We start from the raw sequence: 26457 nt of genomic DNA, 5'->3' as shown, positions 1-26457 counted from the left end.
CGTCACGTGACTCCTGCTGTGACTGGCAGGAAACAATTTTCTTCTCTCCCTCCCTTTCTCTCGTCTCAGCACACGCACACACACACACAAACAAGCACGCACGTGCAACAGCAGATGTGTGTTTTATTGTTTGTTTGTTTATTATTTTTGGCCACAATTACTACATTTTCTCCATGCTGTTTTCTGATATGTGCTCTGCCCGCTGGCCACTGATTGATATAGGTTGAATCTGCTTTTACTGTAGCGTTTAAATCTTTGAGCAGTGAAAATGCAAACTACTTTTCCAGGATCCACCGCTCACATAAGCAGGAGTACTGATTTCACATTTGTAAAACCAATATATATATACATTTACAATATTGTTTTGGTAAAGAACATTCCACAGCTTTCTTATGTCAGTAATTCGTGTTTGACAAATGATGTGATAGAACACTGTTTGTACGGTCTCGAGTTACCCCGGATAGTTATGAAAGACACGTAAACATTTACTGAAACTAAAGGTTGTGATGTAAAGGGAAATGCTGTAATCTCCATGTATGTTCATCCGATATCACACTATAGATACCAAGATATGGAGTTTGTCACAAAGCACTCTAATAATTAATTTAATATATGACCTTGTCTTTTGTAACCACCGTTCACATATTCAAGTGTAAGTTCAATACACACAAAATAAACAATACGATGTGGAGTAGCTACAATGAAATTGTGTACTATGCAGTAACTAAGGCAGACGTTGTTACAATCAGTTAAAAAGAATTTACTGACAAGACACAGGTGTCTGAAATGACTAGCAAGCCACGTTTCGTATAACGTATTGGAAAATTCAATTCACAAAAGCTATTCACAGGAAGATTATGCGTCATGTGCCCATCCAACCCACAGAGGGCGCACCAACTCTGTTCAACTCCTCCTGTCCCTGTAGCGTGCGAGGGCTACTGCTTCCGGGTAATTCCGGGTCAACTGCCCATGTGAAAATTGAAGTGCCGAAGCGAGGTACGGTGCGGCATGTGGGTTTGTTGTTCTTCATTTGCTAACTGCTGTCTGTAACTTTGATTTGTTGATAGGTTTATGGTGATATTTATGATATGTAAAGTATTATGTCCTGGTGTTGTCACGTCATGTTTCTAGTGTGTGAAATGAAAGTCGCGATCGTATGTTGTCATTATTCTTCTGTGAAAATCCCTGAAATTCCTCAGTGATTTGTGTATTTTTTTCTTTTACAGTAACACGAAGTGAATGATTCTATGATGACGTTATACTTTATGTTGTTAAAATGCTGGGCTACAGCTAAACTGGCTTTGTGGCTAGTTTGCAAGACTAGCCAGTTTGAATGCACGAAGTAAGCTAACTAGCTGTATCGCTTGATTTCCCTCTCAACATACAGGTTTGCAGTAAATTATTCAGTATGCTCATATGCTAGTGTGCTCTCGTATGCTCTCGTGAGAGATGTGTAGCTTAGATCTGACAGGGGGCTGGTTACACTGTTTGCATGTTGTTTTCTTTATTTAGATAGTAAGACCCTGCTCGCAGAAATGACATCCTTAGCACATCAGCTGAAGCGGCTGGCTTTGCCGCAGAATGACCAGAGTCTGCTCAGCAGGAAAGAGGTAGCTTCTCTACTCTTTGACACGAAAGAAGCAGCCAGCATCGACAGAGACACTTTCTTTGCCTTAGGTAAGTAATGGTTTGTTTGACCCTGTAAGAACTGGGGGGAAAAGAAGTGTTGAAGTGGAGAAGTGTTGTTAAGTAGTAAATGAGGCATGCATTCAGTTTCATTTACACAAGATTCGCGGTCTTTAATGGACAGAAGTGTAGTAGACCAAGTATATGAGGAAAAGAAACCTTACTCTGTTTAGTGAGGCAATGGGAATAACTTGACACAATGGGCATGTCTTTGATATGTGCAAAGTTTCTCCCTTGGAGGACATACTTACTTACTTATCCACACCCACTACTTTGGTCCCTCCCCCTTTTTGCAGGTTGCACGGGCCTGGAGGAGTTGCTCGGAATCGAGCCCTTGTTTGAGGAGTTCCGGGAGACGCTTTTCAGCGAGGCCTCCAAGACTCTGGAGCGCAGCGTCCAGTCTAAAGAAGTCAACCAGAAGCTGGACGCGGGCATCTCCCTGTTTCTCACGCGCCTGTCTCCTTACTTCCTGCTGAAGCCAGCGCAGAAGTGCATAGAGTGGCTCGTTCACAGGTAACATACACCAGCCTTCCCCGCTCCTTTCCACTGAAGGCCTCCCTTTTGCTATGCATGCTTCCAGCCAGTGATGACCCCCTTTGATTCATGCTTCAGTTACCAAGTGGTTAAAACGTACCACTTTTTGTGTGGAAAAATTGAATTGCTATGGCATAACGCAAAACAGATTGTTAGTGTTCCATAAAGGGCTCTAACATTGGGCACTGTGAGACTTTCCTTTTACTTTCTAATGGGTATTGCTGATAGCAAGAGTTCCATTTGTCACTTGTCAGTTTTTTTGGTATTGTGCATGTTTGGTTCGTTCTCATTCCTTTCCAGCATTAACATCTTGGTGCCATTTGTGTCATATTCATCAGGTTCCACATCCACCTGTATAACCAGGACAGCCTCATTGCCTGCGCCTTGCCATATCATGAGACCAAGGTCTTTGTTAGAGTCATTCAGCTTCTGAAGATTAAGGATCCTACTCACCGGTGGAACTGGCTGCAGGTACTTCAGGTAAGACCTTGCTTGGCCCAATTAATCATATTCCTCTACTATAATCACGTCCAATGCTGTTATTATTTGTAACCTACTATCCTCATTCAAACAATTTCTGGATTGATCTGAGTGCCAGGATGCACTGTCAGTGATGGATACTTTTTTTAGCTTATTTGTTTTGTACATCATCTTGCCTTGTTTTAATAACTGTTTGATCCACAGAAACCTGGGGTGCCTTTAGCCAGAGGAACTCTCATCACACACTGTTACAAAGACCTGAGCTTCATGGATTTTATCTGCACCATTGTCACCAAGTCAGTCAAGGTACATTATACTGAGACCCCCCAAACTGTCGTTCCTTTTGGCCAGGCGGACTGGCTTTAATGGTTCAAATGACATTACTTTTGAGCAAGCTGCTGTCATGTCTTCCGCTGCAGGCCTATTCGGGGTCTTCCGGAAACTGTGCCCAGCTCAGGGTGATCTTCTCTTTCTACGCCTCCACTATCGTTCCTGCTCTGGATGCTGTGGAGAAAGTGACGGATACACTGATAGCCAAGCTGCTGCCATACGTTCAGAAGGTGGGGATTGTGTCCCTTTACTCTCTGATAAGGTTTATGGTGATATTTTTTCCTTCCTTCTCCCTCAATTGTGGAATGAACTTCCCCACTCCATCCCAACTGCTTAGTCCCTCTCTATATTCAGACTAAACATAGTCTAGTCTTAATCTTTGTTTTTCTTAAAAAATTTTGTCAAGTCTATGGTTTCCTGCACTTGTATCTCAACAAGCTAGCTTGTACCTTGTGTGGCCAACTGTTTTAACTTGGTCATGCAGCACTTCTAATATTTCTGACTCCTTATAATGGTTATTTGCTTGTATTGTGCTCTGTATGTGTCCCCGAGTGTTTACTGCTACGTTGGCGTTACCAAAGGATTCTTTTGTGGGTGAACGCTGACCTCTCAATGTCTTTTTAAGTGTTTTTTTTTTCCTCGTAGAAAAATGAGAAGTGTTTTTCATTTTGTTGTTTCCCGTCCTTTGTGTGTGCAGGGGCTGAAGTCCTCCCTCACCGATTACAAGGCGGCTACCTACATGATTGTGTGCCAGCTGGCAGTGAAGGTGGTGATGGAGGCCCAGCTGGTGGACACCCTGGCCGTGCAGATCAGCAAGTCTCTGTGCAAGGAGCCGACCCTGCCGCGAGATGGCCTGGGCTGCCTCATCGTCCTGCTGCAGAACCAGAAGGAAGGCTCTGTGGGCAAAAAGTGAGTCTGGCAGCACTCTGAATTTGTCAGCAGTGCGGCATAGCGGAAAGGAACAGGGCTTGAAACCAAAAGCTTTCTGATTTGACTCCCTGCTGGGGCACTGCTGTTGTACCCTTGGGTAAGGTACTTAACCCTCAGTAAATATCCAGTTGTGTAAGTGGTGAAAATTGTATCCATTGTAGTCACTCTGTATTGTAGCGTTTGCTAAATTACAGTAACATAATGTAATGTGTCACTGCAGACTGCAACCCACACTCACACAGGGCTCTCGCATTCTTGTTCTGAAGCACTACCGAGTGATTGCGTTCCTCCCCACAGGGCCTATGGCCACCTGTGCACAGTGCCTGCGCTGGTCCCCACCCTCCAGGACATCGCAGCGGTGCATGACGCCGGTCCCCTGCTCCGCTACCTGCTGCCCCACCTGATTCACTCTGTCATCACTGGCTGTGGTGAGCCTGGATCTCGCACTTCCTGTTGAGTTTGACCAGTCAGCTGTGATCAAGCGTGTCTAACTTACTAGTGCATTGTTCCCTCTCATTCATTTGGTTTTGTGTATGGTTTAATTATGTTGTTTTATTTTTTTTTTTTTTGTGATTCACAATCTATCAAAAATGTGAAGAACCAAATATTAATGTCCCTTTTATTTTGTTGACCTGACTCTCTCAGATGCGGTGCTAATGGAAGAGTCCTCCCAGACCGCCAACTTTGGGAGCCTTTTGGAGTCTGTGCTTCAAAATCTGCCTCTGTCCAATGGCTTGGACAATACAGTAGCCAAGTAAGTCACTGAGAACTCAGCGTATACATACACTTTTTAATTCATGTTGTGATTGTGAAGAATTGTTCTGATTAAACTATTCAGCAGTTGTGTTTCTGTATTGTATTTGTAAATGTGTTTTTCTTAAGCATGTCGCTCAGACAGTGTCCTTTTTACACACAGGCTGTTCCTTCAGGAATACCTTTCCCATGGTGCCCAAAGTCAGCTGTCCAGTGATGGCATCTCTGCCCTCAATCAGCGGTTGCTGCCGTTCATCCGAGCGTTTGAGTCAAAGTAGGCACCAGCCCTTCCTCTTTAGAGACCTGGTCTCCTGCCTCCACACATGGGTATTTAAAATGATTGTGCTGTTGTGTTTCAGGTACCCAGGAGCACTGGATGTTGTCCTGGAGGGCCACCTGAGTGACATCACCGGTCAGGAGCAGCAGGATCTCTTCCACCAGTTCATCTCCCTGTCTCTGAGCAGCGGGAAGTACAAGGTGTGAAACAGTGCCCTCTGCTGTTGGCAGATGTTTTGCACTTGGTCTGGCAGTTAATGTGATTTACCTAACAGTGTGTATTGGGTTTTGTGTGTAGATTCTGGCCGATTCTGACACCTCCCTGCTCTTAAGTCTGAACCACCCCCTCCCTACGGTCAGGAATCTGGCTGTGGAACACCTGAAGGAAATTGTCAGCACGAGACAGGTTTGTTTTTACCCCTAGAGTTCCTTTGGAGTGAGTTCCTCTGGAGTTCTCCATCACTTTGTCTTTCTCTGATCTGCTGTGAGAGTCAGCGTTTGAAAGAATTCTAAAAAATGAAATTCGTTATTCAACCTGGTTAAGAAGTTTGAATAAAATCGATTGGTCTGAGTGTGTGGAGCCCCTTTTTCGAATGGACTTGGCAGTCCTCACCTGTATCTTCTGTGATTGGATGGGTTACTTAATAAGTTTTGCTTCCTGATTGGGCAATAGATAAAAAATAAAAGTATAAATGTACACGGCTAAGTTTTCAGAAGTTTGTTTTGTCTGATAGTCTTGTAGATCCCTGTGTGAGTTGAATCTACAAACAGCAGAGCAGTGCTCATGTTATCCTGTGTGTCTGTGTGTGCACGCGTATGCGTGTGTGTGTGTGTGTGTGCGCGCGCGCGTGTGCGAGTGCAGGAGGGCTTTGATGAGGCTTTTCTGAGGGATGCCGTGCTGGAGCGCATGAAGGATGACGTTCCAGAGGTGGTGCTGTCTGCTATGAAGGCTCTGGAGGTCAGTGGCTGGAGAATACGTCTGTCCTAAAGGACAAACCGAAACTCATTTCTTTGAATCATATGAAAGTGAATATTGAACTTAGCAGTTAACTGTGGAGAGGTCATCCCCCAAACCCCCACCCCCTGATTCACTATGATAATTTGACGAATAGTAAATGCATTTGGAAAAAGCAAATAAACAGTGGTTGTAACTGTTGCGTCAGCTTTAAAAGAAGTTCTTATCTGCTTCAATCTGCAGATCTATTGTGATCATCTTGGCGCTGAGGACACTGTGACCTGCTTACTGTCCCTCCTCCAGCGCATAGATCTCTCTAACGCAGGAAACTGGTGCGTGAGTTTTCTTCACCTCCGACTGGCTCAGGCTTCTTCAGTCTTTACGTTCAAATGTTTTTTGTTTCTTAAGCAACAAGCAAGAAACGGCGATCACTGACATCGACAAAAGATGTTACGTTAAGTTACTCATTACCCGAGAGTTAAAAACGAAGCGCCTCGCCGTTAGATTGATCGAGCGCTCGGTTAGGGTGGCCTGGAATGGTTAAAGTGGACGTTCTGGGAGTTCTGACTGGTTCTCTGCTGAGACACAGAGAAGTGCATTGAGCAGCAAGACTGCAAGATCTGAAAATTGCACTTTCTGACAGTGGAAATGTGACTTCCGAAAAACTCAGCATTGAAGTATCCAGAACCAAAACATAATTTGATTGGTGTAGGATCTGTTTTATTGATCATCTCTGAAAATGTCAGTTTGCATAAGATTAGCACTTTTTTTAAGAATTTATTTCTCATTTTCATTTCGTTCATTTCTGTTCTTATTCCTTTTTTGAATAAGGGGAAATATGAGACTGTCCCAGACACCTTAATCAATTCAAAATTAAGTTAATACAGGAGTCACAAAAGTTACTCATTCGTTAGGCAGAGGACAATTGAAAGCCTGTGAAATCGATGATAATTGCTTAATCTTAATCTTAATGCAAATCTTCATTCAGGTGTCCTGTCCTGAAGGAGGCGGTCCGGGTTCTGGACAGCACCCCGCTCCTTGAGGGGGACCCCAGCCTGAAAGCGCAGGCCGTGAGGGAGCTGCTGCCCTTCCTGGTCGTCACGTGTCCCATCCCCGAGTCGCCCGAGCACCAACTGGCCACCTGTGTCGCCCAGACCTCCCTGATCTGCCAGCATCCGCTCACACGAGGATGGTGTGACGGTAAGCCCCTTCCCCCGCATCCCTCCAATAGAAGGGTGCGATCTACAGCGGTCATGTATGAACTGATCGTGTGTGCGATGATCACGGACAGCAGTCAGCAGTATGGCATGATGGTTAAGGTAGCAGGGCTAGTAACCAAAAGGTTGCTGATTTGATTCCCCGCTAGAGGGGCAATGTACTTAACCACAGTTGCCCCAGTAAATATCCAGGTGTATACATGGATAAAATGTATACCTGCTATATGTAAGTTGCTCTTGATAAGGGTGTCTGCTAAGTGACAATAATGTAATGTATAAGTGTGAGCAACAGTAGGATGTAGTTTAGCACCAAGAGGATCTGCTGCTGTGTGTGCTTTCTGTGATATGAAAGAAATACCATCTGATAGGAAAGCAAGGCAACCTTATTGTGTGGCAGGACGACCAACAGCCAGCCAGGACGTTGGCTCACGATTTCATTCAGAATGCAACATGGCAGCACACTGAAGAATGCTGAACAGCAGTGCTGCCGCGGGTTCTTATGCGTTGTCCAAAAGGAGGAGCAGTCACTTGATGGCCGACCACATTAAAAATTAGAACATCAACCAGAAGTGATGACTCATGTTCGCTAACTGAAGTTTCCTATGCTGTAGTACTGCAGTGAAGTTTTTCCTGTGTCTCTCTACAGCACTGAATGAGGTCATGGCGAAGACCCCCACACAGGACATTATAGGAGTGGCCAATCAGAAACTCATTTCTACAATGGCCAGTAACCTTTCAGTGATGGTGACCTCCTTAAAACGCAACACTGTAAGTAAGCCTGGACAGAGGCCTGCAAAATCAGCTTCTTTGTCTGTAGTCCCCATGAACCAGAAAAACACCATTCACTGTTTTGGAAAATAAAGATGTGGGCTTAGAGACACCATCACCCAGGGCAAAATGCATAGCTTATATTTTTATGCATTTATATCACAGTAAAAGTCAAAAGTTTGGACACACCTGATTAAGATAATGGGAAATATGCAGTCAATGTTGATGCCTATGTATGAGTTTCTATCCAAAAAAATGTTTGCAGACTCTAACATATAAATTTTGATTTGTTTAACACTATTTTTGGTCACGGCATAATTCCATTTGTGTTATTTCATAGCTTTGACATCTACTATTATTCTAAAATGTGGACAGTAATAAAAATAAAGAGAAGCCCTTCTGTGAGTAGGTGTGTCGAAATGTTTGACTGGTACTGATTTCCTGGCTCAGGTGATTCAGGCAGTACCTTGCTCAGTGGTCCCCCCAAGCCCTTCCAAGTCCACTTCTCCACCCACTGTTCTACAGAACTGTTAAACTAAATGTTTGATGATGGTATGTGAGAGGCAGCCCTCACCGGTTCCTGGTGTCTGTCTCAGCTGGAGGAGCTGGTGGAAGCAGCAGCCAGTCAGACCAGGACCAGTCTGAGAGAGAGGGCAGCCTTCCTGGTCCTGACCTCTGCGCTGGTGCAGGGCCTGAGCGCCCTTCCCGAAACCCAGCACCTCCACACGGCCCAGAGGGTCTACGGCCTGCTGGAGCGCCCCCTGGTGGAGCTCACCACAGCGCGGGACCCCGCAGAGGTGAGAGGGGCCCACAGTGGCAAGCCTTCCTCAGATATATGACACCCAGATACCTGAACAGGATGTTATTCGGGGTGTCTCTGTCTGTGTTCTGTCAACAAATGTACCACCATTGACTTGTGTTGAGTGTCATATGTAAACTGCTATAGCGTTTATGCTGGGCAGGTACACCTGGCAGTTTTGACACGGTTGTGAGGTAACAGCATGTCTCAGCCGGGGAAACCTTTATTTGAGGTTTGTTGAACGGACATGCCTTTTAAGGTGAAAAAGCCGTGTCCAAAGCATGTGTCTGTTTTCCAGGAGGTGTGGCAGCATCCCTGCGAGGAGCAGCCGGCCACGCCCTTCCCTCCGTCCGACAGGCTGGGGGAGTACCTGCAGCAGCTCCGACTGGGAGAGAGCGGAGAGAGAGAGCACGGCCTGCTCCTGGTCTCACTGCTCAAGCTGTACATCTCCAGCCTCAAGTGCCCCGTGTCCCCTTTCAAAGGTACAGCGCTGTATTCACACAGAGAACACACAGAACCAACATAGCCAAGCTTTCGCTGTGATTCTCATTTTCATGTTGGTGGTCTTCAGTCATTGGAAGAGGTTTTTTTTCCTTTTTTCCCCCACATTATATGAGTATGTTTGAGAGAAATTGCATCCATATACAGTACCAGTCAAAAGTTTGGACACGCCTGATTAAGATAATGAGAAACATGCATTCAGAGAAATTTTGATCTAAACACTTATGCTTAAATGCTAGAAATTTGTTTCTTAGACAAATCTAAATGATGACGTTGATGCCATTGTATTAATTTCTTTCCAAAACAAATAATGAAAAAATATTTTTTGGCTACTTTGAAGAATCTAAAATATAATTTTGATTTGCTTAATACTTTTTGGTCACTGCATAATTCTGTTTGTGTTATTTCATAGTTTTGATGGCTTTACTATTATTCTAAAATGTGGAAAATAGTAAAAATAAAGAAAAACCCTTCCATGAGTAGGTGTGTCCAAAATTTTGACCAGCACTGCATGTATGTAAGGATGAGTATGTGCTTAAACTACTTAGATTACTTGGAGCGGATTAGATATTACAGTTCCTGTACAGGAAATGACCTGAGACTGTTTGTAGTGCCTTCAGGATTTGGTTGAGGGCTTTTGACCATGTTTTTACATCGGTGAGGGACAGACCGTGGGTCACACCCGCTGACTGCATCCTGCTGGCAGCGGGTGTGACCCACGGTCTGTCCCTCACCTCTCAGGACAAACCTGGTGGAACCCAGAGAAGCTGGACACAGCCACCTGCTGCTACCTCCGCCTGCTGTGTCAGCTGTTTGAGGTCACCATCACGGGGGCCAGCCAGGGCCCCCTGGCTCTCAGCTTCAGGGACCTGGTGCAGCTCCTGATCCAGGTATGTCCTTCCGTTCACGGTTGGTGTCATTCTCCAGGCAACAAGGGAGGGAAGATCGATCTCGCTGCACTAGGGGGCATGATAAGCCACCCTGCTAATACCACATTTGGATATTGCCATAAAGGTTATCTTAGCTGGTATCATTGTTGCAAAATCTGTTAGCATTCATCAGCTTGACTTTTCCATATTACATTACATTATTGTCATTCACCGTATCTCATCCAGAGAGACATGCATAGGTTACAGTACTTACATGTCATCCATTCATACAATTGGATGTTTGGGTAATTCTGGGTTAAGTACCTTGCCCACAAGTACAAGAGCAGCGCCCCAGTGGGGAATTGAACCAACAACCTTTTGGTTACAAGTATTCTCCTTACCACTTTGCCACACAGTTGCCTACATATTAACCACAAACATCTTAAAAACCTGCTTTGAAGAACCCCAGAAGTCCTTACCGGGTGGTGTTGTCGTTGTTGTTGCACAACAAGTCTGAGATCAATAGTGTAAAATCCGTATAAATCAGCGTGCTCCATCATTTATGTGTAACCCGCAAACTAAGAGCAGAGAGGCCTGCAAACTGATGTTTTTTCGACCGCTTCAGGTGCACCTGAGTGACCCCTGCGAGCTCTTCAAGTTCCTGTCCCTGCTGTGGGGGTACTGCAGGAACCTGGGGGACCAGCTGGACTGCAGGGTGAGCGCGGTGCTGCAGACGCAGGCACTGTACGTGGGCCGCGCCCTGCTCTCCGCCCAGACCGGGAAGACCCTCCAGACGCTGGGCTCCGCCTCTTCCCCAGGTAACTCCACCCGCATGCTTCCTGCCACCAGCGGGCGTGTCTCTGACAGCCGGGGGATTGGGCGACGCTAGCGGGCAACACAAAAGTGGCCACTTCATTTTGGCCGGACGCAAAGTTTTAAAGGGTTAAAAGCATTAAACGGTGCAGTAAATCTGCCGGGTGGTAGAATGTTGCTTAGCATAGCAGCGTTTCCTGTTTAAGGATTGCACTGTTTGCTGTCAGTCCCTCTGTAAATAAGCATCTGTACTTTCTCTGGGAAGTAGCAAAGCTGTAATGGTTCTTTTTTTATCAGAGCATTAATGAGTTTGCCGTTGCTCTCTGCAGTATCATGCAGTTTAATGGACTGTGGTCAAGACTTTAAAAACGCTCCACCGCATGGTGAAAGAGGCGAGATAATCAGTGTTGATGTATGAGAGCTGTGCGGCATTTATCTCTACTTGGCAATCGCATTCACAATGACTTCTCCGATCCGCTAAACACGTTTTTTTTCCAGTCAGTACACTGTGGTCAGTTGGGCAGAATGACCAATGCGAAGCAAACAAGTCAGTGCAAATAATCATTTGTACTCAGCACTATACAGTTATCATGCATACAGGGCTCCACATTAGCTGTAGCCCAGTTGCCAGGGTAACCAAATTTCATCAATCAAAAGGTTTTGGAAACCATTTTGTGTCGCTCATCTTGGCAACCAAACATGGAGAAAAAAGTAAACTAACCATCTTCTCTCTCACTGCCTTGCAATTTCAGTCTGCTTTTATAGTACTATTAGGTGTTCTGCAATGGTGAAAGATAATTGAGTAATATTATTATAACTCTTTAGGGAGGACACCTCTTCCATCAGTTTGCACCCTCTGATAGAGTGGCACCCTGATCTGAGACGGTGGCTGTCATGGCCCAAGTGTTTTTGAGATGGAGTGACCCACCTCCACAAAGAATTTACATTTCCTGTTTTGCTTTTTACTGTTACTGGTGAAATGAGTCTGAATCTGGGTGGAATGTATGTTAGGCTGCAGGATACAGGTGTGAAAGGTGTTTTGTCATGAGTTCTGGGACACTTAAGTTGTTGGAGTGTGTTTATTGAATTAGGGACAGTAATGTGGTTGGGTGCTCTTGTGTGTGTGCTAATGTGCTCTTAACGTTTTGTAGGTAGTTTTGTTGTAGGGACTACAATTACGTGGGTGGCAGGTCAGCTTATGCAATATTGTAATGTGAATGGATCCTGTATATGTATATCTATATCTATATACACTATCTATGTTTTCATCAATTTATGTGTGTATATATACGTATATGTCTGGTGTACAGTGCTGTGGATGGCATTGACAGTATGTGGTATACAGTTATATGTATAGCATGTTGTCATGTCAGTAGAAAAACTGGGGTGGTGTATTCTCAGTAATGAGGTACAGTGGTACAGCTAATACAAGTGGTCTGTCGTCAGTATTGGGATACATTAATACAGTGGGTGCATTGTCAGTAATACAGGTGGAGCTGTCTCCAGGTATGGGCTAGGGTGGCACAGGTAACACAGGTGGTTTGTCATGAGTAATGGGGTACAGTAATACAATGGGTGCATTGTCAGTAACACAGGTGAAGCTGTCCTTAGCAGTGGGGTGATACAGGCAATACAGGTGCTGTGCTGTAAATAAAGGGTTTTTTTTTTTTTATCTCCCTCAGTGGTGCCGTCCCTGCTGGCATGCCTCAGCTCTCCAGTGCGAGAGGTGAGAAGGGCAGCTGTGGCCACTCTGCAGGCCCTATCAGGAGCTGACGGCTCTCCCTTTCAACCAATCACAGAGAGACTGCTGCAGACCACCGAGGAGCTGATCTCTGACCCCTCCCACGTCAGCCAGGTACAGCCTCTGATCTGCCAACACGTCACATCTGCCGTTAAACCCCACTTTTAAGAAAACTCTCCTGACTTATTCTCAACTCTGCTCTTTTCATGTTCATTTTGCTTGAATTGGTTTCTGAATGGTCTTGTCATCACACACCCAGAGCTTTGCATAATACTTCACAGAAGGTCACTACAGTAGTGAAAGTGTTTTATATTTACTTTCCCATCTCTTTATAAAAAAGCACTCTGAGGTTGTAATTCTGTACGTCACACAGGGAAAGGTTTTGCTTTCCCAGAAGCAAGCTTAACCAAACCAATGTGGTAATGTCCTAAAAAGGGCTATGACTCATTTAGTAATGAGTCTGCTAGTGCTGCTGTATATATAAACATCTGTTTTATTCATGTTTAAATGAACTTTTAATCTGCTTTCCTTCAGGCCTTTTTCCTCATTAAAATAGTGTTATTATCATTGATTTGAGGAGCAGATGGTCTGATGCAGAAAGCAGGCCAGACCTGGATATTATCCATTTAGACAGCTGGATATAGTCTCTGAAACAGTTCAGCTTTGCTGTGCATCTTTCTTGATGGTAGAAAAGCAGTATCGTGGACTTGAACCTGCAACCTTCTGGCAGTAAGTCAAGTTCCATAACCACTACACTACACTGGAGGCCATTTTAATTAAATAGCAGTGCCTTTCAAGTTGTTTTTTTCAAATCTATAAAATAATATGTTCGTAATTTTTAGAAGATAGTGTTCAGCTGATGGCACCAAATGAATCACTTCAAAATCAACTGCTTTCACAACTGCATGCAAGCTGACTTATTGTTCTGAGGGCCATTTTGAGTGCAACCCCCTCTCTGAGGAAGCAGACCCCAGGTCAGCTGAGCAGGATATAAGCAGTGGTGTGGTGTCCCCCTTTACAGGCCCTGGGTCGGCTATACGAGGAGGCTGTGGCGGGGAAAGGAAAGGCCAAGGAGAAGAAGCTGCTGGCTTCTGTGGAGCAGCTGCTGAAGTGTGTTCAGTCCCCGGACTGCCCGTCCTACACTGCCAGTGCCCTGCTGAGGGTGCTGCGAGAGGTCAATGGAGAGGTAAGCTCACAGGGGACCGGCTCAAAGCCTTTCAGCTGCAACTCACTGGCTCGCTATCAGTAAATCTGTTCAGTCATTACATGTATACATACATTTTGTTCAGCAGACGCTCCCATCCAGGGCAACTTACAACGGTAACAGTTTTTTTTTTTTTACAATGTTACACTTTTTACATGCTATCCAGTCATAAAGCTGGATATTTACTGAGGTAGCTGTGGGTTAAGTATCTTGCCCACGTGTTCAATGACAGTGCCCCAAGAGGGAATTAAACCAGCAGCCTTTCAGTTAGGAGCCCTACTCCCTACCACTATGTATTCCATTACATTACATTAAGTTATTGGCATTTAGCAAATGGTCTTATCCAAAGCAACTTACATCGGTTTACTTACAACTTACATGTTATCGTTTATACAGCTGGATATTTACTGAGGCAATTCTGGGTTAAGTTACCTTGCCCAAGGGTACAACTGCAGTGCCTCAATGGGGAATTGAACCAGCAACCTTCCAGTTACGAGCCTTGCTCCTTACCACAATGCTACACTATGCCCAATCATGGCAGGGGTGCATTCAACAAACCTAGACAGCAGGCTTCCACGTACAAATTTGGCACCCTTCGACGAGACTAATTTGACTGGCTTTTAAAACGCCATTACTCTCCTGGAGAGAGAATAATTTGCTCCAGGTTTTCCCCTCATTCTTCCTGTCCCTCTCTCCTTCCAGCCCGTGTTGGCTGTGCTGCTTGCCGCCGTGGAGCGCCTGCTGGAGCAGTGTGGGCCCGAGCCGCCCACTTTCCTGAAGGACGAGGCCCTGCTGCTGCAGCTCCTGCTGGGGAAGTACAATGAGCAGGCGGCCCCCCTCCTGGCCAGCAGCGAGATGGCCCTGGAGCTCCTCATCAGAGCCCTGGGCACCACCGCACAGCCGTACCCAGGCATGCCCAGCTTCCAGATCATCGCTCTGGAGCAGGTGGGGTGTCACGAGGCTGTTAGCAGATCTTCTCTGGCGCCAGTTCACATTTTATGCTGTTTTTTTTACAAGTCCTCTGAAATACCATGAGTCCAGATGTCTGTAAAAGAGTTTTCTGCCCTGTGATGTGATAACAATCTTTGATTCCCATCCACAGATCACCAAGCCCTTCTTTGCAGCCCTGGGGGAGGAGAAGATCCAGCAAAAGCTTCTGGGAGTGATGTTTGATTTGCTGGTGGACTGCAAGAATCCTGCCTGTTCCCAGACTGTGAACAGTGTCTTCAAAGGGGTGAGGCATCTTGCGGAAGGGCTGTTCTCTTTACCTGTAGAATGAAGCATGTAGCATGGTCTAAAAATGGACTGTTGATGTCTGCTGCTGCAGATTGCTGTCGACGCCGAGCTGGTGGCCAACGAGCTGACGCCCCGTGACAAGCCCAAGGCCTCTGGGACGGTGCAGCAGACACGCAGGAGCAAGATGATGCAAAGGTGTGACTCGCGGCTCCGCTCCTGCGGTGACGGGGCCACAGGGACACGGAGCAGGTCACGCGACAGCTTCACATGTCTGTTTTTCAGGAGGACTCAGGACTCTGCGCCGGTGCCGCCAGAGGGGGGCGCTCTGTCGTGGCAGAGAGTGACGCTCATCCTGGAGCTTCTGCAGCACAAGAAGAAGCTGAAGAGGCCCCAGATGCTGGTGCCAGCTCTCTTCAGCCTGCTCTCCAGGTACACCTCACTGTGCTTTTCTCCTCTCTCCTCTGGCTCTGCATTGGGTTATCCTCTAGCTGGGTTAAATCAGTGACCCAAATAAATGTGTCAAAACGCTATGATTGATTTAAATTGGTGATTTGATCGTGGATAAAATTGCATTACATTACATTGCATTACTTAATTTAGTGGATGCTCTTACCCAGAGCGACTTTCAAATAACTGCATCATAGAATAAAATATGATAGCTTCAGCCATTCATAAAGCCTCTCTCCTCATTACTGTTTGAAATGATTTGAATGTCAGTACAAATTCTAGTAACTCTAGCTTCCAGCATCAGAATGGAATGTGTTCATTTAACTTTCATGACTGAGCTGGAAGCATGTTTGTATGTCACTGTGTATCTCAGTCTTTGTGTCTGTCTGTGTGTGTCTCTGTGTTCCTCTTTTCCTCTGTGTCTGTGCATGCATGCGCACGCGTGCGTGTGTGTGTGTGTCTCCGTCTCGGTGAGTGTGTGTTACCCTAACTCTCCCCTCCTGGTCCGCAGGAGTCTGGAGACCTCCACAGCAGAGCAGGGGAACATGGACTACACCAAGCAGCTCATCCTCAGCTGTCTGCTCAACGTCTGCCACAAACTGTCCCCCGACGGGGGGCCGGTCAGCAAAGGTGGGACGGGTTTCAGCAAGCAAATATCAACTGAGTGGAAGCAGATCCACGTACCTGAGCCAGACGTTCTTTAACGCAACATGAATTTAGATGACATTTGAATGCTAGATTTTGACATTGCCTGTTAGGCGTGTGGTAAGGACGCATAGACTGTGAATGTGGTGTCTTCATGTGTGCATGATGTTGTCTCCCGCTGTCCAGATGTGCTGGAGGAGGAGAAGTTTAACGTGGAGCTGGTGGTCCAGTGTGTGAGGGGGTCGGACATGCCCCAGACCCACCACCATGCCCTGCTGCTGCTGGGAGCGGTGGCTGGCATGTTCCCTGTGAGTACCGCACCTCACTCACCCGCCATTTTACCTTCGCTGTGACTGTACATTACATTACATTCCTTTAGCAGGCACTCTTATCCAGAGCGACTTCCAGCACAAAAAGAACATCCTCTGTATCTATTCAAATGGAATGAGCAACAGTGTCAGACCAGGCTAACAACACTCCCAGACCGGTGATTGTGAGCATAGCACTATTCCAGCCCTACCGCAGTTTAACTTGTGCAGCTGTACACTCAGCAGCACTGCAGCACTGTGGCCTCTACTTCCAACATACTCACCTGTTTGGGGTGTGGCGGGATTGCGGATGAATGATTCTTAATTTGATTGTATTTTAATATTAAAGCCTGGCATCATTCCCTTGAATTTGCATGCAGTTAAGGATTTCCTTGGTTCATGTGACAATAAATACTCTGGGGAGAGAGCTGGATGGAAATGATTCAAATGAGATGAACTATAGTGCTGTAGTGGGTATTACATTACATTACATTATTATCATTTATTGTCTTTTGTCACTTAGATAGGTTATAATTTTCATGTGTTATCCACTTATACAGCTGGATATTTACTGAGGTAGTTGTCGGTAAAGTACCTAGGGGTACGTAGGGTATGTAGTGCCCCTGTGGGGAATTGAACCAGCAATCTTTCGGTTACGAGTCCTGCTCTTTACCACTATGCTACACCTCCATTGTCACTGTATTAATGTGGTGGACTTGGTACAGTATGTAGAGGATGATAAGCTTTCTGATTATGTTTGATCGGTCGGCCAGTCAAATGCTGGCTGAGTGCCTCATTCAAATGCCTTCTTTCCCCCTTGTGACTGCAGGAGAAAGTCCTTCACAACATCATGCCGATCTTCACCTTTATGGGTGCGAATATTATGCGACTGGACGACACCTACAGCTTCCAGGTCATCAACAAGACCGTGCAGACGGTCATCCCGGCCCTGATTAAGGTGAGTAGGTGACCGTGACTGCGACCGTGCCCTCTCGCGGTCAAGCTCCGGTCTGACGGTGTCGCCCTCCCTCTCACCGCAGGCTCACGAGGGCGGCTCGTCCCGGGCGGCAGGCCACATGGAGAGCGTGGTGACCGAGATCGTGCATGTGTTCGTCGACGCCCTGCCGCACGTCCCCGAGCACCGCCGCCTGCCCATCCTGTCCCAGCTGGTGGGCACCCTGGGCCCCGCCCACTTCCTGTGGGTGCTCCTCCTCCTCCTGTTCAAGCAGCACGTCACACAGACCGCAGCCAGCACTGCTGGGGCAGAGAAGGTACAGCACGCCTTGATCAAAGCTGGAGGCAGCATCTATAATGCTCTTTACATTACATTACATTACATTACATTCATTTAGCAGACACTCTTATCCAGAGCGACTTCCAGCACAAAAGAACAGAGGTGTATTCGTTAAAGCTGAATGAGCAACAGCGCCAGACCAGGCTAACAACACTCCCATTTAGTCTGTAAGGTTATCTTTAAGGGCCAGGTTTGTGAGTAGGGGTTCATCCAGACCAGAAGCGGGATGCAGGCCACAGCCACGATTCCCCTCACACTGCTCTACGTTTTAGCGTTTAAATGTTTAAATATAAATGTCTCTTTGTCCCAGGACGCTGCGCTGGAGAGGGACGTGGAGTTCTGGGTATCGGTGTGCTGTGAGTTCGAGGTACAAGATCAGCTGACCTCCCTGACCAAGATCCTGCAGTATCTGACAACTCTCCCCCAGGACAAGGAAGATGGTGAGAGGCCACCTTCACCCATCATATCAAATATTACTACATTTCACATGCTTAGCAGGCATTCTTCTCCAGAGCATTTATACGGCTGCATATTTACTGAGGCAATACAGGTTAAGTACCTGGGTAAGTACAAGGGTACCACAGTTGTGGCCCACAGACATTTTGCCGTCATCCACTGATCATATGGTCCAAGCTCTCACAAAAGTTTCAGCCGGTGCCGTGGTGCTGTTCACAGGTCAGGAGAAGAGGGGGACTCGTCGAAGGGCGGCGAAGAAGGAGACGGCCGAGGCCCTGCTTTTCAGCGTGGACGAGCACAGCGGGAAGGAGCTGCGGCACTTCAAATTCCTCTCGGTGTCCTTCATGGCCCAGCTGCTGGCCTCCGGCAGCTTTGTGGGGAAGGTGGGCCTTCAGCGCACAGTTCTCTCCAGTTTGGAGGCCACGCTGGCGCTTGAATGGGATTTTCAGCAGTGTCTTGTATCTTCCAGGTGGCTGAGTGTAGTGATGACACGCTAGAATCCCTGCAGACTTTGGAGCAAAGGTAAGCTCTCTGATTGCAAGTGTCTGCATGTATGGTGCTTGAAAATGAAGGCAGCAGTGGAGAGTAGTGGTAAGGGGGAGGACTAGTAACCAAAAGGTTGCTGGTTCGATTCCCCACTGGGCCCCTGCTGTTGTACCAAGGTACTTTCCAGCGGCATAAATGGATAAAATCGTAACCTATGTAAGTTGCTCTGGATAAGAGTGTCTGCTGAATAACAATCATCTAATGTGATGTAATGAATGATTAATATTTGCCTTTTCAAAGTACAATAATTCTGGAAGCGAGAATAGATTTTTTTAATTCTCAGTTGAGCATGAGTGATCTCTGTGTGTGTCTCTCTAGCCTCCTGGAGGAGATCCTGGGCTACATCAATGGTGTAGCTCGCTGCGTGGAGGAGAATGCAGACAAACCCACTGCCAAATTCTGGAGGGCGCTGCTCAACAAGTCTTATGATGTCTTGGACAAGGTAGGACCACCTCCACTCCTCTATAGCATTCCTTTCTGTTGGCAAGGCATCAGCCTTAGACTTCATTCACTGCATCTAGTTAGGAAAAATTCTGCCTCCCTGACCTTTCGGTCAGCCTGTGTTTTCATTTGAGTGCCCTGACATGCCCACAGCCTTCTGAGAAATTAACCCCTGTTTATGGTTACCAGTGGAGGCCCCTGATTTCTGGGAGATAACCGGTTGGCTGCTTTGTGATGTCATAATACTGCTTCTTGCAGGTGAACGCTCTGTTGCCCACGGACACCTTCATCACCGTAATGAGAGGCCTCATGGGTAACCGGCTGCCCTCAGTTCGCCGCAAGGCCATGGAGCTGCTCAACAACAAACTGCAGCAGAGGACCCAATGGCAGGAGGAGCAGGTAAGTGGGCGGGGCTTCTCAGTTCTTGCCGTATCATTGGCTCACATGCCCCAAGCTGATTTAAAAGCTTTTTGAGTGATGTGCTGGGGGTAAAGACTGGCCCATTCTCATTACCGATGACCCCCCCCCCCCCCCCCCACATGCACAGGTGAAGGTCCTGCTGGAGCTGACCCAGGACCTCCTGGCCATCGTTGGTGGGGGCCAGCCTGACGAAGAGGAGCAGGCCATCAACAGGCAGACCGCCCTCTACAGCCTCAAGCTGCTGTGCCGCAATTTCGGCTGCAGCCACCAGGCGGCGTTCGTCCCGGTGCTGAATCGAGCGGTGGAGCTGGTCGCCTCCCCCGATGAGGAGAGGAACGTGACGGGCAGCGCACTGCTCTGCATCGCTGAGGTCACCAGTGCGCTGAAGGCCCTGGCCATCCCATACCTGCCCAGGTAAAGAGAACAGTTACACAGGCGATATGTTACTGGCTCTTCATTTAAAATGTTCAAGTAACCAGCCCTACTAAGACAACTTATCACTGCAGAGTACCAGTTCATTTATCCACATTTATGACCTATACACTTTTGTGTGTGTCTGTTGTTTTATCGGCATATTGTCTGTAAGCAAATGCAAAGGCCTGTGTATATTTTGTGTGAGTATAAATTCCAGTTTTTATAGAGTCAAGCTGTATAAATAGATAAAATTATAACCCGTGGAAGGTACTCTAAAAAGAGTATCTGCTAACTAAATGGCGGTAAGTAATGTAATGTAATGTGAGCCTGTGTTTGTCTCTAATTACGATGCGTGGCGGCAGCTAATGATGGCCTTTGTGCCCTGCTGTTCTAGGCTGATGCCCACAGTTCTGCAGACTCTGAAAGACCGCAAGGAGCTCTTGTCCAATGAGATCTACCTGCTGAGCGCGGTCACCGCCCTCCAGCGAGTGTCCGAAACCCTGCCCCACTTCATCAGCCCCTACCTGCAGGACACCCTGCTACAGGTGAGGCGGGTCACCCTTCCGCTCCCTCCAAGGGCTTCACTATGTAAATGCGCCACCCGCAAGCAGGAACAAACTGCAGGCGCATTCGGCTGCTTCGGCGCTTGAGTCATGTTTCCGTAATGTTTGAATAGTTTCAAACAGATGCATTTTTTGGGGGCATAATTAAATTACTCGAATGTCTGAGCTTGTTATTTTTTTTAATGAGCTGAAATCACTGCATAAATTGTGTTCTTGATACAATGTGGTGTATGTGGGTATACTCAAATGTTGTCTTTTTGTTCTGGGGTTTGCTTGATGGTTTGAGGCCATTATTTCTTGTGCAGTAAATTGCACAAGGTAATTCCAGATGACAGCGATGATTACGATCGAGACTGATTAATGGGACTTTCTGGATCGATTTGTCTGACTGAATCTTCCCTTCACATCACTCCCAGGTGGCCCACCTCACCCGGGTGGCTGAGCAGGCGACCACGTCCCCGCAGTTGGGCGTCCGTCTGGCCTCCCTCAGAGCCACCCTCGCCACTAAGGTGCCCCCACGGGTCCTGCTTCCCACCGTCACCAAGTGCTATAACCAAGCGGTCGCGTCCCAGCAGGTAGGTGTTGGCCAGAGCTCAGACTGGAAGTGGGCCCTTCCTGGCACAACAGAGCCAGAGTAGAGCCCATTCCTAGTAATGAGATTACACAGTAAAGCTACTGTAAATGTGCAACCCTGAAGACTCTTTGTGGACAAAGGCCATGTTTAACAGAGGGCTGTGAAAAGAGGCGTGCTGTGCATCGCTTTGGATTAGGAACACGAAAACAATATGTAATTCCTCTGTGAATGTATGACCAATGACTAACATGAAGTCTGTCATCTTTTCCATTGATTCAGAGCCGACTGGGGCCTCTGATGGGCATCCTGAGGGAGCACATTGCTCACATGGAGAAGGATCAGCTGACATCCCACCAATCAGAGCTCACCTCCTTCTTCCTCACTGCCTTGGACTTCCGAGCCCAGCACGGCCAGGTACGGTCCGCTAGAATGGAGATGGGACACTGTCACTGATGTGCTTTCGTCTAAGAAGACACAGCATTTTATGTATGTGACATTCACTGCTCTGTCCCGGATGAGTCAGTGGTTTGTCAAACCATAAAAGTTCCATTCAGAACCTGGTGTTTATAAAGATGCGTTATCAGCGAGACCATAGCTTATTTGGATCTGACTACGATATGAGAGAGAATATAAACTCTTTTTAAATGCCAGCCTTTGAAAATGAAAATATCTTCCAGACTCCAGTGCTCATGAAGATTCATGAGCTCTGAGATGGAGTGTTCCTTAGGCCCATTTGCTGTTAAATATTCATGAAGGCAGAGAAGTATAGGGTTTCCTGCCTTTATTTTTAAGGAGAGACTGGAAGGAACCGAGAGTGATAAATCTAGTTATTAAAGAGAATGCCAGTGGCTGTCTTGGTGGAGGTGTCCTCCTCCTCTGTAAACATACCTTAATCATTAGCAAACACACAACATTTTCAGCTTGTTTGTGTATCCTTGTGTCATTTTAGTTATATTATGTTGAGTGATGAACTTATTTTGGGATTTTTAAAAGGTTTTTTTTTTTTCCAATTCTGGTGGTTTTGTAGGTTAGTCTGGAGAAGACTAATGAGACAGAAGGCTTCATCATCGACTGCCTGCTGGTCATGGTCATGAAGCTGTCAGAGGTCACCTTCAGACCCCTCTTCTTCAAGGTATGACTGATAATTGCACAACCGCATTATATGGTCTTGTACAGTAATCTTTTCCTTGTGTTATTTTTACTCGCAAAGCTAATGAAAAGCACATGAGCTCTCATGACACATTACGTTATTGTCATTTGGCAGATGCTCTTGTCCAGAGTGATTTGCATAGGTTACAATTTCACCGATTTATACAGCTGGATATTTAATTAGGCAGTTGTGGGTTAAGTGCCTTGCCCAAGGGTTCAACAGCAGTGGAATCGAACCAGCAACCTTTCAGTTACAAGCCCTGCTCCTTACCACTGTGCTACACTGCCACCCCCGACATCAAATGTCTCAGTAAAGTTTGGCGCTCATTCTTGTGGGTTGGCACTCTGAAGGTTCAGAAGGTGTTAGCAGGCGCTGTGACACTGACTCGTCTCTGTGTTTGTCACCATCCAGCTGTTTGACTGGTGTAAGACAGAGGGCGCCCCCAAAGACCGCCTGCTGACCTTCTACCGCCTCTCCGACTGCATCGCCGACAGACTCAAGGGTCTCTTCGTGCTCTTCGCTGGCCACCTGATCAAGCCTTTCGCTGACCTGCTCAGCCAGACCAACGTCACCAAGACAGGTTTGCGTCCTAACACTGACAACACTGCAAAAACATGGCATTTAATGACAAAAACAGGCTCTTTGGTCCCACTCATGCCCTTCGTGACTTCAGTGGAGTAGCGCCTATTCTCCAGCTGGAGCCCGTTTCAGTGTGGTGTATTATGTGAGTTGTGGTGCAAGTAGTAGCCGTTTCTGTAGGAGTTGCATATTGGATTCATTTTGCCGGGGGTAAGGGGTGGATAGGTCACACCACTCTCAGCAATCTCTCAACAGTCAAAATGAAAGCTTGGTTACAAAAGGGGAAGAAAGATTGGAATGACAGTCAAAACGCCAAACCGCTTCCTGTTTTTACAGATGAAGCTTTTTTCGACTCTGACGACAGCATGGAGAAGACGTGCCTGCTGCTGCAGTATGTCCTGGACTGCCTGCATAAGGTCTTCCTGTACGACACACAGCGGTTCCTCAGCAAAGAGCGGGCGGACACCCTCATGGCGCCCCTTGTCGATCAGGTAAGACACACCTCGGTCCCCGGGCCCCCCCCCCCCCCAGTCCCTCTCATAGGTTGCCAGAGAGGAGTACCTAGCTCAGCTCACACGTCCTCCAAATCAGAGCTTGACTGTGACGGTCCATTTGTGATGGCCACCATTTTCACCTCACGTTCTCATACCGGACTCAGAAAACATGCACAGTTTTACTGCTGGTCCTTGGCTTGGTCAGCAAGGCTGCTGCAGGATTCCTGCACTGCTGTTGTAACAATTACCCAGCGACACAACAGGTCTCACACCTGATGATCACACAGGTGGGAGATTACTGAGGAGGTGTCGAAGATGCCACTGACTCGCCCCAGTGATGGTTATTCTGCCATCATTTACTGCCCGCTGCTCTCCCGTTGCACTCTGTGGCGAGAAATGCAGCTCACAATAGCTTCTGTGCTTGTGCGCTCTCAGCTGGAGAACACGCTGGGGGGAGACGAGGTCTACAGGACCAGGATCACCAAGCACCTGGTGCCGTGCGTCGGCCACTTCTCCGTCGCCATGGGAGATGACTCCCAGTGGAAGCCCCTCAACTACCAGGTCTTGCTGAAGACCCGGCACAGCTCTCCCAAGGTAACTCCTGTCGAATCAGAAAGTGGGAGGGTTTAGCTGGACCTCATTGGTACCTGAGCCAGGTCTTAACTGTCTATTGCTGTTCAGCCAATAGAATTGAAATTAAGTTTTGTTTTGTGAGCAGAGGGGAAGTGAAATCATGCTTCCCCTGTTGGGGTTGGATATCACTATTGTTACATTCAATCCACTTCTGCTTTCCATTTTTGCATCGGTGCAAAATACAGATGCATTGATTGTATGTATTTTGTATTGATGGTTATGTTTTAGACAGTTATGTTATTTATGTTTTGAGCACAAAGAAGAAACCCTAAAGCCAACGAAATGACATTGCAAATCTGGGGTTGCTCATGACGCCATTCCCAGCCAATAGAAATTAGAGCAATGGGCTGTTTGTCCTGTTCTCGGCCAAGTAGCTCTGTTCCTTTCCAGATAAAATGGGTCTTTGAACATGGTGACAAGAGCACAAGTTTACTCTGGTTTAATGTGTAGTCAGCTTGCCTCTAACTAACAGTGAGTGCGCCAGTATGTTTATCTAGAGGCTTTGGTCAGAGTAGACTCTGTCCCCTGAGCGGCGTGGTGTCCCTTGTGCCGATAGTGGCTTCATGCCTGTGTCCGTCCTCCTCTTCAGGTGCGCTTCTCTGCCCTGCTGATGTTGCTGGAGCTTGCAAGCAAGCTGAAGGAGAACTACATGGTGCTCCTTCCGGAAACCATCCCTTTCCTGGCCGAGCTGATGGAGGGTGAGTTACACTGTGTTTAGGCATATGTGTGCACCTTGTTCCTCCTTGGTAATGCCTAGCAATAAAGGCTGCCATTGAAAAGGTTTTAGCTTTGTTTGTACATAGTTTACGGATTTAAAATTGATATGTCCCCTCATACAGTGAGGGTGCAACAGAACAATGTCGCCGATCAAAACCATCTGACAATCCATCTGAGTCTAGTTTCCTAACCAGTTATTCACACCATGTACAGGTTTTTTAGCTGATTTCACATGCAGCTCACCATTTTATCTACATGAAACTCAATTAGAAGTTGGTTTAATTAGTTGAATGTAATCATTTGGGGTTAGGTCTTCCATAAGTGCAATGGAAACGCCACCATTCTGATCACCTGAATGGTGACTTTGCAGTCTTTTTTATTATGTTAAAGCCCGATGCTGCTTTGTGTTACAGATGAGTGTGAGGAAGTGGAGCACCAGGTGCAGAAAGTCATTCACGAGATGGAAACCATCCTGGGAGAGCCACTGCAGAGCTACTTCTAACGGCTGCCCAATCGGGGCCTCCCGCTGGGGCCGCCCCGTTTAGGACTTGACTGAGGATTGCAGCTCCTGTCTGTTTACATGTTAACATCTCCTCCCAGAAATCTATGCATCAGTCAGGCATCAAACTGTATGGACACTGAGTAATGGAGTGAAAGGGGGTTAACCTTTATTGCCATGTGTGACTTGACTTAATGCAGCAAAGGTGCTTGACCTAAAATCCACATTTCCATTTTACAAGAACTGTTAGTCACCCATGCATCAAATGTGGAAGTGGTTAAAACCAAAACCAAAACCTATACAGTTTTAATAAATATGTGTATAAGTGTTTTTCAAAGTACTGTGCGAATATATTTTTATGGTCAGGAATACACATCTGTGGGCATCAGTGTGTGTATGATTAGTCAAAACAGTTTGGTAAACTGGAAAAACCTGAAGGATAAGTCACATTTGCTTAACTCACCAGCAAGAGCACATTCAGCAATGGCATGACTGGCACAGAACATTACAATACTACTGTTACTGCTACTGTGTGCCATTCTCATGAGATTTACGTTTGGTTTGTTTGCCTGGTCGAATCCTATCATTCAAATGACCATTTACACAAATATGGGGTGAGAAGAGGCAGCTGCCATCGACGTCAAAATCTCATTTACAAAACAGTGAAGGCGATATGACATATGCAAATCCACCTTTCTACTTTTCTCACATTGTGGATTATTTGTATCGGTAAATGCATTGAATTTATGTTTTGACATTTATATTGCTCACTCGTTAATGTGACAGACATATGATTATGTCGTATTTCAGGACCATGATTTGGAGAATGTACATTAATTTGGAAAATATGTAGACTGTGTTGTATACATATTTATAACCATGGCGATATGTCATTCCACTACTTAGTCTAGGTGGGTTGAAATATTAAATATATGGTAATTTGGTCACTCAGCTCGAGATAACCTGGGGGAAATGTGACCAGCCCATCCTTACCTAGTAAGAAGTACGTCTCTCGGCGGAGTACGCAATTTGTACTGTTCTTAACAGTGGTTCAATAAAGACTCACCTTTCTCCAGCGAAAGTGATCTCGTGTTATTTCATTCGTGTACCTCACAGTACAAAACAATACGTTGCAAATGTGTGAAAGCAAATGGCAACTGAAATCTAACGACAAAAATACAGGCT

General features: G+C 46.5%; 1 protein-coding gene across 3 annotated transcripts; it reads left to right on the top strand.

The window, feature by feature from the left end:
- Positions 1-958: 958 nt before the first annotated feature.
- Positions 959-26345, top strand: heatr1 (HEAT repeat containing 1). 3 transcript variants are annotated; one of them, XM_036521039.1, is made up of 45 exons: positions 959-996; positions 1513-1677; positions 1983-2199; positions 2559-2700; positions 2905-3006; positions 3120-3260; positions 3728-3939; positions 4258-4388; positions 4606-4714; positions 4877-4987; positions 5073-5190; positions 5288-5395; positions 5852-5947; positions 6188-6276; positions 6933-7144; positions 7808-7929; positions 8526-8726; positions 9030-9210; positions 9971-10119; positions 10724-10916; positions 12594-12766; positions 13674-13838; positions 14559-14801; positions 14959-15090; positions 15184-15287; positions 15375-15521; positions 16051-16169; positions 16371-16492; positions 17322-17450; positions 17533-17763; positions 18097-18226; positions 18462-18625; positions 18712-18764; positions 19107-19230; positions 19488-19628; positions 19777-20063; positions 20458-20608; positions 21043-21201; positions 21480-21614; positions 22228-22332; positions 22762-22930; positions 23266-23420; positions 23859-24017; positions 24646-24754; positions 25187-26345. In XM_036521039.1, the coding sequence occupies exons 2-45, from the start codon at positions 1536-1538 to the stop codon at positions 25273-25275; spliced, it is 6471 nt and encodes a 2156-aa protein (XP_036376932.1). In that variant the 5' UTR covers positions 959-996; positions 1513-1535; the 3' UTR covers positions 25276-26345. The 3 variants fall into 3 exon arrangements, with proteins under 3 accessions (XP_036376932.1, XP_036376915.1, XP_036376923.1); XM_036521022.1 differs by having other exon boundaries at positions 9027-9210; XM_036521030.1 differs by having other exon boundaries at positions 974-1010; positions 9027-9210.
- Positions 26346-26457: the final 112 nt, after the last annotated feature.

This window comes from Megalops cyprinoides, chromosome 1 (assembly GCF_013368585.1).
Source record: "Megalops cyprinoides isolate fMegCyp1 chromosome 1, fMegCyp1.pri, whole genome shotgun sequence".
NCBI classification, from domain to species: domain Eukaryota; kingdom Metazoa; phylum Chordata; class Actinopteri; order Elopiformes; family Megalopidae; genus Megalops; species Megalops cyprinoides.
This window is presented reverse-complemented; position numbering and strand designations above follow the sequence as displayed.